Genomic DNA, 13,084 nt, shown 5'->3' with positions numbered 1-13,084 from the left:
ACTGCAGCACAGCAAAGCATGCTCAAATCTCATCCATATTAAGCGATTTCATACCTTAGGTTTGCTCATACTACTACTACTGTGACCTCAATTCTTCTCCTATTTAGGGCCAAAAAGCTTATTTTGGAGTTGAATAGATTGAAACCTAATCCTGTTATGGAATAATTCAGATTTTAAACTAAAAATTGTTTGGTGACTGCTCTCTGAATTCAGATAATAACAATCCATTTAGAATAGTGCTTTCCAGCATTTTGTTTTGTTCACATTTATTGTTCAATACGACAGCGCAATGTGAGCCTCTGTGTATGTGTGCATGTGAATGAAAAATGCATGACTGCTTTACATGAGTGTGTAAGCATGTATTGTAGTCTTCATGAACAGTTAATATTACAGGAGCGAAGTTCCACTCGGTAGCTGTTGTCTTTAAAAATACTGAGTTAATCTTAACATAATCTTATTTACTGATGTCCCAAATCCACTAATGCTCTTCGTTGGCAAGTATTGACTGAAGGCACAAGTTATTTTATCAGCTTTGGGGTTGTTTTTATGAGCTACAGTATGTTTGGTTTGTGACTAGTAAGGTGGGGCCGCCAGCACATCTAAACCCTTGATCACACAAGCATGGAAACATTGCTTTGTCATGTCTAAATGACCTGTCAGATACTATTGTTTGTAAATGCCTTCTGTGTTTAAACCCTTTTTGCAATGCTGAGTGATCTCCTCATATACTCCTCATCCATCTGTTTTTCATGTTCTTTCCTTTTCATCCATAATTTTCTAATGTTTATCCACCTGTCTTGTTTTTTTTTTTTTCTCTCCTCCGAATGCTGTTAATAGCGCTATGTAAGGGTGTACACAGGGGGAGTTAGCTCATTGGCTGAGCAAATAGCCAATCAGCTTCAGTCTCAGGAAGACCCCAAGCCCCTACCTGAAAAGAGGGATTTGGTAAGCACGATGCTCCAGGGGTAGAAGGTGGCATGTGGCTGCACAAATCAAAGTCTCACTTTACAGAGTGTTGCTCTGTACAATGACACGTGGTTGATACATCGATGTGTTAGTTTTCTGTCATAGTCGAACCTTGATCCATCTCCCTTTACCTATAGAGTGTATGTCAGATGTTTGGGCTACCCTTGTGTTTGTAGATACTTTGTACAGTGATGAATGATGAGTTTTTTACTGTACGTCCTCGTTCCTAATCATAAATAACCTTTGACTTGCTGTGATGTGGTTATTATATTATAAAACAGTTCAATGCTCAGCACACATTGACAGTGGCCTGGTGAATTTGTGGCGTGATAATGTTTACTAAATCTTAGATGTACTTTGGCCTCTCCTCTCCCATATTTTTCCCTTTTTTCCTCTCAAGACTGACTAAATGCTCATTTTCTCACAGGGCTCTCTCAGAAAAGAGTTCCCTGTCAACCTTGGAGGCAGCGACGTTTGCTTCTTCTGTCGAAAGCGTGTGTACGTGATGGAGAGGCTGAGTGCAGAGGGGAAGTTCTTCCATCGCAGCTGCTTCAAGTGTGACTACTGTGGCACCACACTACGATTGTCCTCCTATGCCTTTGACGTGGAAGATGGTAATAAGATAACTCTTTTGATTTTTCCATCTATATACCATCTTTCCTAGAGTTTTTAAACATCAAATACAGAACAAATAAATTGAATTTAGCTTTGGCTTAATGACGACAACACCAACCATAGCAATTTGAATAGAGAGCAGATGTGATTTGGAGAGTATCACATCAGTCCATGCATTTTAAACCCTCTCTCTGCAAAATCTGAAAATGTGCAACTTAGGTGCCCCCGAGTGGTAGTATCAAAACAGACATTGTATCAGACAGACAATGTGTACCATAAGCTCCCACTCCACCCATGGGTCTGACCCAAATAAACATTGGGATGACTGGACCGAAAGTAACACATCAACAGCCAAACTAATTTTCAACACTTTGCAGCTTTAAATGTGTAAAACTCACTTTTAAAGACATTATATTACAATGAGCCCAGAGCCAAGTCTCATGATTCCATGTTTTCCCTCTCTGGGAGGTGTCTGTTGTGCTCAAGGGAAGGAAACAGTTTGTTCAATGAGACTGAAAAGCATTTTTTTTCAGAATTAGTCATGGGACTGAAACCCACTGATGGTCTGAAATGAGAAAAAAAACAAAGAATTTTTTTTTTTACACACAGTTGGCTTCTGCAGAATAGATTAACCTATGCACTCTGTGAGGTGTAATTTGAAGAAAATGCACGGTATATGTTTATTTATGCATTCAGTATGCCTGCTTATTTTCTCTGTCTGTGTCCTTTATCCCATAGGGAAATTTTACTGCAAGCCCCACTACTGTTACCGTCTGTCTGGCTATGCTCAGAGAAAGAGGCCTGCTCCTTCCCGTGCTCCAATCACAGCTAAGGTACCTGGTTTTGTTTACTAAATGAAATTCTGATGGAAAATCAGGATTGGCTGGCAATTAATGAAGAAATGAATTGTTTGGTTTATCTTCAAAATGCAGTAATTAGGTACGTTGGGGAACATGGGCTAACATGTGGGAAGCAGAGTGGCATATTGATTATGGCACCTTTTTATCCTTTCTTTTGTACCTAGATAAGAACGGACACTTTTGCGGACACTTTTCTGGCATTGATGTTATCTGTCTCTCTACCTTTGCAGGAGAACCAGGTGCCCCAAACTCCTACGGCGACCGTAGACGCCCCCGGAAGGGCGATGGCAGTGGCAGCCCCGTTGGCCGAGCTCCAGCCCTCAGGTACCCCACTTTCTTCTCTTGCTGTGGCAGTTGCACCCTGCCGTCTGGCCATGGGCGTGGGAGTTCCGCTGCGTACCCTCTGCCGCACGATCTCCTGGACCTGCCACCAGGTGGCACACAACCCCCTAGATTCTCCCTTCCTATGTACCTACTGCATCTACCTCTTCTGCTGTTTCACCATCAATGTCCTGCTCAACCTCCTCTAGCATGACTCTCTTGTCCCTCCTCCCTTACTTCTTTTTACCTTTTACCAAATAATATCAGTTGGACTGTATAGATTTAGCTGATTGTATTTTCTCACTGAGCCTGCAGAGTGTTCATGGAAATTTTGTGAGTCTTCGTCTCAGTGATGGATTTATCTCTTGAAGATGCAGCATTCTCTCTGTCTTTGTTAGCAGCCATTTTATGTCTTGTGGCTGGCCAAGCAGTCCAGCAGTGCTCTTGCAGAATAATTTTAAAAGTGAATGTTGCATCTTAAATTTATTTATTTGATTTTCTTGGCTTGGAAATTAAAAAGTTGGACAGAGTTCCTTCTTGTCAGTTCTGCGGGCAGCAATATTAACCCCATTTATATTGTACTGCTTCTCATTCTAATTTTATTGTTCGATGAGGCAGTGACATGGTAACTCAAAATATTAGCTAAAATTTGGCATTTAGCAATACATTCATATATCCTAAGTTAATTTTTTACCTGAACAGGATTTTTGCCTGCTTATCTTTTAATGAAGAGCCAAGCTTTATTCCTTTTTTGACTATAACATCTAGTGGCCTGTGACTGCTCTCTTTTACCTCTACCTCCTCTTGTGTGATGTGTTTTTCATTTATAGCCTGCTTTGTGCTGTGTTTCTTTCTCTTTGTAAGCTGTTTTGCACCCACTGTACCCCTCGTACTGAAACTCACCATACTGTGATGAAGTGCCTGTGTCAGTGCATTTGTGAGCTTTACCTTTCCCCCTCCTATCAGAGCAGCTTAAAACTGAGAGCTCCACTAGTGCTTGAAGTAGTGCCTGTGATTGGTGCTCTTGTGATTTTTACTCCTCTGTCACACCTTCTCGGCTGCCCTTTCCTCCTGCATCCCTCAACCCCTCACCCCTGACAGATTGCTGCTAAGACCTACATGTGTTTCCTCAGTATAGTGCATCTTTGCTACATATGTTGCTTTGCATATTATAATTAAAAATAATCATAATCTAGAAAGAGCTGAAACGGGTAGGCTGGTAAGATTCACAAAAAAAGAATAATAATTGGAATTTAAGTAAGTAAAGCATAGGCCTGCTGCTCTGTGTGGCAAGTGTAGATAAATCGAAGTAGTTACTCAAAAATACTATTATAATAATATAAACATCTGTTACATTTATATATGATAATAAAAAAAAATAAAGAATTACTTATAGGCAACAGGATAGGCAACATGGAATACAATAACCACAAGATTTTTTTTGATAATAATACACATCATTATTTCTGTTTAGGTGGAAAAATCACATCATATTGTATATATGAAGTCAACCACTCTAGACTACATGGTAATGAGAAGTCAAAGTAAAAATGATTTTCTTCAAGTAATTCAGAAATCATTTTGGGATGAATCTCTGTATTATTCATTGAGAATATAATAATGTCTTTTTCATCACTATTCATAATATTTTAGTAAATCCCATGATATGATAAATGATTTTCATTATTTAAATTATTGAAGATACATATACAGATACATGAATATATTGGAAAGCCGAAAACTGTGCAGACTGCATTTGTCAGGTCATGGGTCGCTTTAGCCCTTTAACTGTTTGGTCTGGTTTCAATGGAAAGGTAACGAGTAAAATTAAAACTGATTGGGTAGTTTCCTTCACAGCTTTCTTGCACTTTCAGGAATGTTGCCCTGTTGAGAGAGGAAAAAAAAACAAACCCTTGTAGCTGTTTGACCAAATTCCTCATCTACAAAAAATAACACACAATATTCTAAAGTATCTAATTTCACACATTCATTGTCACACCTATCCTTTTTTAATGGGAATTACATTGGGGTCATTGCTTATGGCAGTTGTAATTGGAGGGCAACTGTATCTCTGCTTAAGTGCGTGGAGAGACAAAATGTGTAAAGCACTTGTTTTTATCCATTCCACTCACATTCACCAATATCCAAGTAACTTAAAAAGACACATTTTGGAAATACAGTTTTAAGATTTGCTTCTCAGGATGGGAAAAAGGCAAGGCACCAACCTTGTACCTATAACTGTAGTATAATAGAAATACTTTAGAGTGTTAAAGTTATTTGTATTTGTTGATAATATTTGCTGTAGGAATATAATCTAACGCAATAAATTCAGTTATAGATCTTAAATTGCTGTGTTGTTGTCGGTTTGTCATAAAATTACAAAGTTGCTTTGGTGTAGAGGGAGTCAATTGGAATAAGTAATTTTACAGCAAATTTGTGTGGAAATGCACTAGTTTCATTTTTGGATGTGTGATGGATTTTATGCTACTAGACTGATATTTTCACACAAAAAAAAAAAAAACCTTTGTCAGAATTTGTATCTGTAATCACACTAGTTTTCACAAACAACTTTGTGGATTTGGTTCAGTCAAGTTCATTTCTAAAGAGAGATAAATACACTTAGAAGCTTAATCATGCCCTTACAATCAGCCCTGCATGCCACCTGAACTGCAGATGGTTATGCCCTCCGCTCCTGTCCTCTCGACTGTTGCACCTTCCCGATTCTTAGTTGTGTTTTGTGCTCTCTTTCCTCTGCTTCTTACTTCCAACCCGCTCGGATGACATCATTTCACCCGGGGTCTCAGTACCGGAGGTCAATGGATTACAGGAGCCGAGCCTAGCTAAGCGACTGCGGGGAACTCCAGAGCGCATTGAGCTGGAGAACTACCGTTTGTCCCTGCAGAAGGAGGAGGAGCTGGAGGAGGTGCCCGAGGAGACGCTGGCGGAACACAACCTCAGCAGTGTGCTGGACAAGGCCACAGATGCTGACTTGGGCTCCAGGTAGGAGCATGACAACAAGAAACACAATTTTTGACTATCGCAAATTTTGATAATCCTTTAATTTTAGTTTAAGTCATCTATCAATTAAAAATGCAAATCATTCTGTTTCCAGCCTCTGAAATGTAAGGATATGCAGTCTTTCTCTGTTTTCTATCATGGTAAATGGAATATCTTTGGGCTAATCGGACAAAAAAAAGCAATTTGAAGACGTCCCTTTGGCCTCTGGGGAAATGTGATGGCCTTTTTTCACAGATTACCGACACTTAACAGACTCGACAGTTAATTGAAAACTTAATAATTAATCAATTAAAAGAATAAAAAATTAATAGGTTATGAAAATAATTACTAGTACATATTTCTGTTGATTCCTCAACACCCTATGTAAAGAAACTGCAGGAGAACACAAATACAAATTTGTACCTTCTTGTAGAAAATGGAAAATTAGTCATTGTGGTATATTTTAAGATCAGGCTGAAGTTTGTTTTGTCACTGACACTGCTGGTTGCCCGCAAAAACTTCCTACTTGTTCCAACACTGTATTTGGACTCCCTTGTTTTCCAACAGTAGCTCAGAGTCAGACATGGAGGAGGAGGATGAGCAGGAGGATCAGGATCAGGATCAGGATCAGGATCAGGATCAGGAGGAGGTGGAGGTGGAGGTGGAGCAGCAAGCTCCCAGTCCATCGGACCTCGGCGGTGTTCCCTGGAAGGAGGCGGTAGAGCTCCATGCCAAACTGCGGGGCGACCGCAGCGATGAGGGAGAGGGCGAGGCTCTGGGCGACGCAGTCAGCAGAGGTGGTGAAATAGATGAAGAGGAAGAGGAGGAGGATGAAGTTGAGGATGAAGATGAGGAGTCAAGCGATGGTAAATTTTTTTTTCTGTCGGCGCGATCTGTGAAGACTAGAAATTTAGTTTGTTTGTTAACACCCCTGTCCAGTCTCTATGTGCCCTTTTTAGGACAATTCAGAACTGCCCTTGCTTTTAATCAGGATCTGTTTCATGCGTAATGTCACTGTCTCAAACATTGTTCTCCTCATCCTCTGCTTCTTTCTTCCTTTTCCATCGGATCCTCTTCATGACTTCTCCCCATGTCCACTGTGTTTGTGTATGCGCATATGTTTGTGTGTGTATATAATATATATATAATAAATATATATATTTTATATATATATATATATATATATATATATAATATATGTATATATATAATAAATATATATAATATATGTATATATATAATAAATATATATAATTTTTTTTTTCCCCGTCCTTGGGGGTTGGGCGGGGGGGCTCTGTCTCCTCCTGCTGGCAGAGGGGGATTACTGCCCCTGGGATAGAGAGCTCCAGTCAGGCCTTTGGCTGGAGAAGTACCTCACAGACGAAACGGATGTTGGTACATTTAAAGGTAGCTACAGAACTGCCTGTGGATGTGTTTGCAGTAACGTTGAGCGTGATGTTTAATCCTGGCTGGTTTGGGTTTCATTTTTGAGGAATTCTACAAAAAAAGAGTGTGGCTTTCCTTTTTTTCTTTTCTTTTGGGTTTTTTTTAGATTTTGTTGATTGCAGTTGTGTTTTTAAAGAAGTGTGTGTGTTCTTTTTACTGTGAGTCCAGCTTTTACCTGCTATTTAATACTTATATTTTTGTATATGGCTTTAAAATACTAATCTGATAAATTCCAGAGACTTTTGTGTTTTCCACTTAGGTGCTGCAATTATGGTTTGGTTCAAAGAATAGACATTATTTCTTTCTTTAAACTTATATCTTTGATGTTGACTATTATGTTTTGACATTTATGCAGTCTAGTGCATGCAGCCTCCCTCTTCCTTGCCTTTGTTGACTTTTCATGCCATTGTGTTCTAACTGTCTCTCTGCCTCTCCCTCATTTTTATCTTTCCCTCATCTCTTCTTCTTCCTCTGTATTCCTCTTCTTCTTCTTCTCTACTCTCCCTTCACAACTGCCCTCATCTCTCACGATCTGCCTCCCCGTTCATGGTTCACACAACTTCATCACAACACAAAAACACAACTCTGCAACATACGATGACACCCTCATTTAGCCAGGAACCTAAAGATCCAACAAGTCCTGCAGCCTGTGGATCCCCAGGCCATTCCAGGTTTGGTGAGAACACAACTGGACTCTGAGGGAGACAAGGAGGCCCAGCTGGGTTCGGCCTCCCAACTCTCCCAACCCTCCTCCACAGGTAACCCACCCAGAGGAGCTGACCACCTGGGAAAGCTGTGGGCCTCACAATATTAAGGATCAGGGTCTCATTTCATCAGTGTGGCTGCTGCTGTTCTCTTTTTATGTCTCTGTCTGCGACAGGAGGAGCCACCTCCCACAACTAACCCACCTGTTGTTTATAATCATCTCTAATTTTTTACATTTTTGTCACATTACTTTTTTTCTTGGAATGTCTAATTTTGTGTTCAGTCTTTTAAATTGTCATTCAGAGTTGCTGTTGGTCCGCTGGGATGAATGTAAAGTTCTTCAACCACATCCCGGTGCACCATATAACCCCTTTGTCAGTTCCTTTGATTTTGTTATGCTTTGTTCTTTTGTGTCCTGCTATGTTCTTTCCCATGTGTCTAATTACTTTACTGTTATTTCCCTGCCACCTATCCCTCGTTGTTCTGTATCTTCTGGTTTGAACGTAGCACCTGCCCACACATCCGCCCGACACGAGGCAGTGAGAGTCTGGTTGGAGTCCATGTCTGGAGGTAGCTCAGACTTCAAAGGGATCACAACATCCCGTCTTAGACTCGTACTCTATCTTTCAATCGGCAAGCCTTTTCCTGGAGCATGCAGAAACACGTGCAGAAACCAGTAAACTCACAAGCTTGCATGCTGTAAGGCTGTCACTCTCGAGAGTTCTGCTGTCTTGGGATTGGATCAGCACCTGTATTTCATCTTTTGCAACCCAACCTCTCATCCTACCCCTTCCAACTTCCAAAATATGTATTTTCTCTTTACTTACATAGTATTTTGTACTGCAGTTTAATGTATTCCAGAGACAAACGAGCTATCAAGGCTTGAAAGCACTTAATACCGCAGTGTTTCCTGCCCTGACGAGTAATATGTGAGGTATTTCTTTTGAATCTGCTATTACTGTTATATGGACTAACCGCTTAATGGCACTTGTACCTACAGAGTTCAGAGAATGAGGCCTCTGAGGTACTTTATCAACTGTTTAAAAGCTTGAAATGAATGGAATGAGAGTCCTACACATATATTTGAATCCAAGGGCAGCGGTTCTGTTTTGGGTTAAGAGCTTAATAAAGATGTGCTCAGGCCTGCTAGAATCAGATGTTCTTTCAATATGTGCTTGTGCACCCACATGAACAATGGTCCAATAAGTGCATTCAGCACAAATTAAGGTTAATTTTGTGATATTATTTCAAAATTGAATGAATTAACTGTGGGGCATTTCTTTGTTTGAGTTTTTGTTAGAAAAATAGTCTCTCCCAACAAATTTTGTTGACATGAAGGATTGTTGCTCGTCTCTTAATCAGTGACATTAACATTTTGATTGTGCTTTTGCTTGGTTTAAATGTCATCCATTTGCTAATTTATAAATGGATATCTGCATGTATCTATTTACTAATGCTACTTTGTGCCCATCCTTTGTTCATATTTATTGACAGACTTGTACAGTATTATTTCATTTGGATACAAAACTAATATTTTTATTTATTAGTATTTTTCCACAACACTTCCCTTAAAGCTTTCTGCAGAAAAAAAATGATTATAGTTTTGAAGCTTTTCAACCTTCAATTTCTTTCCTCCACTCATGGTTTTGATAGCTTTTTTCATTAAGTAATCTTTGAATTCTGGTTCTTTTTTAAATTTCACCTCCAGCCAGAGTTTCTGAAAAAAATTCAGTTAAGGTTAGGTTGTTATGAAGTTGCAAAAAGTTCTCTCTCTGTTAATGACTGAAGACAGAATGCATAACCCATTCGACTCATTCCTTGCCATTTCTCTGCTGCGCCAGAGCCCTGTGAGGATGAGGACCTGGAAGCAGAAGCAGACAGCCCAGATATGGAGCCTGGTACAGAGATGGATCAGGGTAAGCTGTCAAACCAATACAAATAATAGTGAGACCATCAATTCTGTCACATCAGCAAACTAACATTTTTGCTTTACAAAAAATTCATCACAATAAAAAACTGTAAATGTTTAGCGTTATAAAGCTGTATAACAGTGAAATATTTCATAATGTTATGTTTAAATTCCAGATGACATCCCTTCAGATGCCGAAGCTGAGGCTCGTTTGCACCAATCAGAGCACGCCGAAGCACTTCCTGAAGAAGATAAGAAATCAGAAAGTGTTGGAATGGCTTCCAGCATTGGTACATGTGACAAATCATTCCTTGAGGTTGCCCACTCACATATTTATTTCTTACGAGAATTAACGGCAGTACGTTTTTCTTGTTTGTGCATTCAGAACCATCCAGCATCAGCCCAGTGCAGAAAGATGATGTTGTCCTTCCCCCTCTCAAACCATCACCAGAGCCTGAGACACAAGTGAGATGATTCCAGACTGATCAAGTTGAAGATATGTCATGGTAGTTTTTACTAAATCCTGATCTACTCTGTTTCTTTTCCAGATACCTATTAGGAAGTCTCCTGGCGACCGCTTTTTCCAAGATCCGTTCATACCTGAGGAAACAAAGCATGAGAAGACAACTCCTTCCCCAGCTGCCAAGAGCCCGCTGTGCCCTTCTCCTGCTCCTGTCCAGGATCCTTTTTCAGTCTCTTGTCCTTCTCCTGCTTATGCTGCTTCTCCTGTCAGTGTCTCTGCGTCATCGCCTCCCAGTTCACCCACCAAATCACCTGTCGCCTCTCCACTCAAGCCAGCAATCAAGTCGCCCGTCACATCCCCTGTCAAGTCTCCAGGTAGCTCACCAATCCGCTTCCAGCCCACCCCCCTACCAGAGACTTGCAAACCTAAATCTCCAGTCTGCCCCCCCCGCTCCATTTGCCCTCTCACGGGTAACCCCCTCTCCCCAATCTGTGCGCAGCCTTTGCCTTGTCATGAACCATCGTCGCCCCTCACCTCTGATTCTCCTGTCAGAACTCAACCTGTGCCCGGACTCAGTTCAACACCCATGACCAAAACTGATAAGGGCACACCAGAGGACTCAAAGTCTACAGATTCCTCAACAGAGGAAACTCCATCTAAAAAGACCGATATCATTGAGGAGTTTTGGTTAAAGAGTGCTGAAATAAGAAAAAGCCTTGGATTGTCTCCTTTGGATCGCAGTAGCAAAATCTTAGAGAAGAGTGTTGTTAATGCTCCAACACAGGACCAAACCCCTGTCAAGACACAGCTTCCAGATGTGTCTGAGGAACAGAAGCCTGCCTTTACTGGCCGCGCTGTCATTCGCAGACTCAACATCACTCTTGAGGGTCAGGTCATTACTCCCATTGCTCCTGCGGAGCCCAAGAGTAACGGCTCTGAAAAGAGGGACCTCAGCAGCAGCTCTGGCTTGGGGTTGAATGGGAGCATGGCCACGAGCCAGACGGCAAACAGTGACAGCTACAACATGTCTGACTCCACTATGCTCACCCCACCCTCCAGTCCACCACCACCAGTGCCTGCTAATCAGTCCCCAGCCGTGCTCAGGCAGCAGAGACACCAGGTGTCCTGGAGCAACGGGACTGAAAAACTCCCACCGGAGCATGCCAAAGAGCCAGCAAAAACCAAGTCTCCTCTTCCTGCTCCGAGGGCCAAGCTGAGCCCCGTGTCTGCCCCCAATCCTGCGCCCAGGAAAGCCTCATCATCACAGGCAGATCCAGAAGCAGCTCCAGTAGTTGTTATGAGAGAGAAGAAGAAGCCTCGACCGGAGGAGGTGAGGAAGTCATTTGTGGAGACGGTGGAGGAGATTCCGTTTGCAGATGACGTGGATGAGACGTATGATGAGCGGACGCCAGAAACGAGCATGAACAGGTATTATACTCCACCCACCAGCAAACCCAGCAGGGAAAAACCTCCCCTGCATCTGGCTCTGGCAATGGAAAATGGTAAACCTAATATCTCCGGCAACCCAGCCTCTAAGACCCAGAGGGCAATTCAATTCTCTCCAGAGGCCAAGGAGATCGCTGAGGAGAGAATGAGGGCCAGAGAAAAGTCTGTCAAGAGCCAGGCACTGAAAGACGCCATGGCCAAGCAGCTAAACAAAATGAAAGAATGTGACATTGACAAGGGTGCCTCACCTAAAGTGGCCTGGAGTGTAACCCCAGATGTCGCTGTAAAAAGTAAAAAGTCAGCAGGATCGCCGAAGGCATCAGCCATTAAAGCCCTGGAGTCGAAAAAGGCAGAGATTCTACCGGAGCGTTTCTTCAGCAGCAACAAGAGTCTGGACAGTTCAGCAGCTTCGTCCGACGGCTCCTCTACGAGTAAGAGTAAGAAACGAAGTTCCCTCTTCTCGCCGCGCAAAAATAAGAAGGAGAAAAAAGCCAAGAATGATAGCAGCAGGCTCTCCGGTGCAGACGAGACACCGCCCAAACACAAGTCACTATGGAAGGCTGTGTTCTCAGGGTACAAGAAGGACAAAAAGAAGAAGGATGACAAATCGTGTCCGAGCACGCCATCCTCAAGCTCCACCACTCAGGACTCTGGGAAGAAGAGAACATCACCTCTTGGGAGATCATCAGGTGAGAGCGGTGATCCTGAGCTTAAAATGTCTTTTTGAATGTTGTAAGTGAGGCTCCAAATTTACCAGAAAAATAACAAGCCAATTCTTTTCTCCTTGCTTAATGTATGTTACAGACTTGAAATCACGCAGAAACTTGAGCTTCTCTGAGGAATCAGATCTGTCCTGTGATGACGTTCTGGAGAGATCCTCCCAGAAGTCAAAGGCAGATGTGAGTAACGTGGACGCAATTAGACATGTCACATTTTTGTAATTAGGTGTTAAGACATGTAGAGCTTCGCAAAGCCAGCTAAAGTTGACCAAGCTCATTTTGATAAGACATTTTAGTCTGTAAAACATCTGCTGACAACCAGTGGAGACCAGCTGCTCAAAGCCGGGCCACTCAGCAAACTCTAGGGTGTAGTTCAGGTGAGGACGTGACTCATCACCTCTTGAAAGTTTGGACGTTTTTTAACAGCCACAGTTTTTGATGTTGTTGTAGGCATATTGAGGCAGGATTCTGAAACTTCATTGCCTATTTTTCGCCTCATACTTATCAGCAGAATCGGACAGTACACCATCACTTTTTCCCGTTTGGAAAATTGGAAGCCAACAGCAATGACTCTCTAGCAGGAGTTGTGTTCATCCAGTTTGGTATAAAGCACAACATCACAAGCGTATTTCAAATG

The 13,084-nt window shown here is 41.8% G+C and overlaps 1 protein-coding gene across 28 annotated transcripts in view; it reads left to right on the top strand.

Moving 5' to 3' along the window:
* mical3a (microtubule associated monooxygenase, calponin and LIM domain containing 3a) overlaps positions 1-13,084 on the top strand; it is an 87,843-nt gene that overhangs the window by 58,369 nt on the left and 16,390 nt on the right. For 15 of the 28 annotated variants that reach the window (XM_040133449.1, XM_040133450.1, XM_040133452.1 and 12 more), the window contains 14 exons: positions 838-945; positions 1,394-1,580; positions 2,320-2,414; positions 2,672-2,765; positions 5,567-5,762; positions 6,327-6,625; positions 7,074-7,166; positions 7,820-7,963; positions 8,418-8,480; positions 9,752-9,826; positions 9,996-10,109; positions 10,205-10,284; positions 10,368-12,417; positions 12,533-12,627. In XM_040133449.1, coding sequence (XP_039989383.1) covers positions 838-945; positions 1,394-1,580; positions 2,320-2,414; positions 2,672-2,765; positions 5,567-5,762; positions 6,327-6,625; positions 7,074-7,166; positions 7,820-7,963; positions 8,418-8,480; positions 9,752-9,826; positions 9,996-10,109; positions 10,205-10,284; positions 10,368-12,417; positions 12,533-12,627 — 3,693 coding nt within the window. Of the gene's footprint in view, positions 1-837; positions 946-1,393; positions 1,581-2,319; positions 2,415-2,671; positions 2,766-5,566; positions 5,763-6,326; positions 6,626-7,073; positions 7,167-7,819; positions 7,964-8,417; positions 8,481-9,751; positions 9,827-9,995; positions 10,110-10,204; positions 10,285-10,367; positions 12,418-12,532; positions 12,628-13,084 lie in introns of those variants that run through there. The other 13 variants (XM_040133478.1, XM_040133471.1, XM_040133469.1 and 10 more) reach the window with 4 other exon arrangements.

The sequence above is a fragment of the Xiphias gladius genome, chromosome 8 (assembly GCF_016859285.1).
Source record: "Xiphias gladius isolate SHS-SW01 ecotype Sanya breed wild chromosome 8, ASM1685928v1, whole genome shotgun sequence".
NCBI classification, from domain to species: Eukaryota; Metazoa; Chordata; class Actinopteri; order Istiophoriformes; family Xiphiidae; genus Xiphias; species Xiphias gladius.
The sequence above is the reverse complement of the archived record's forward strand: the minus strand, read 5'-3'. Positions and strand labels throughout refer to the sequence as shown.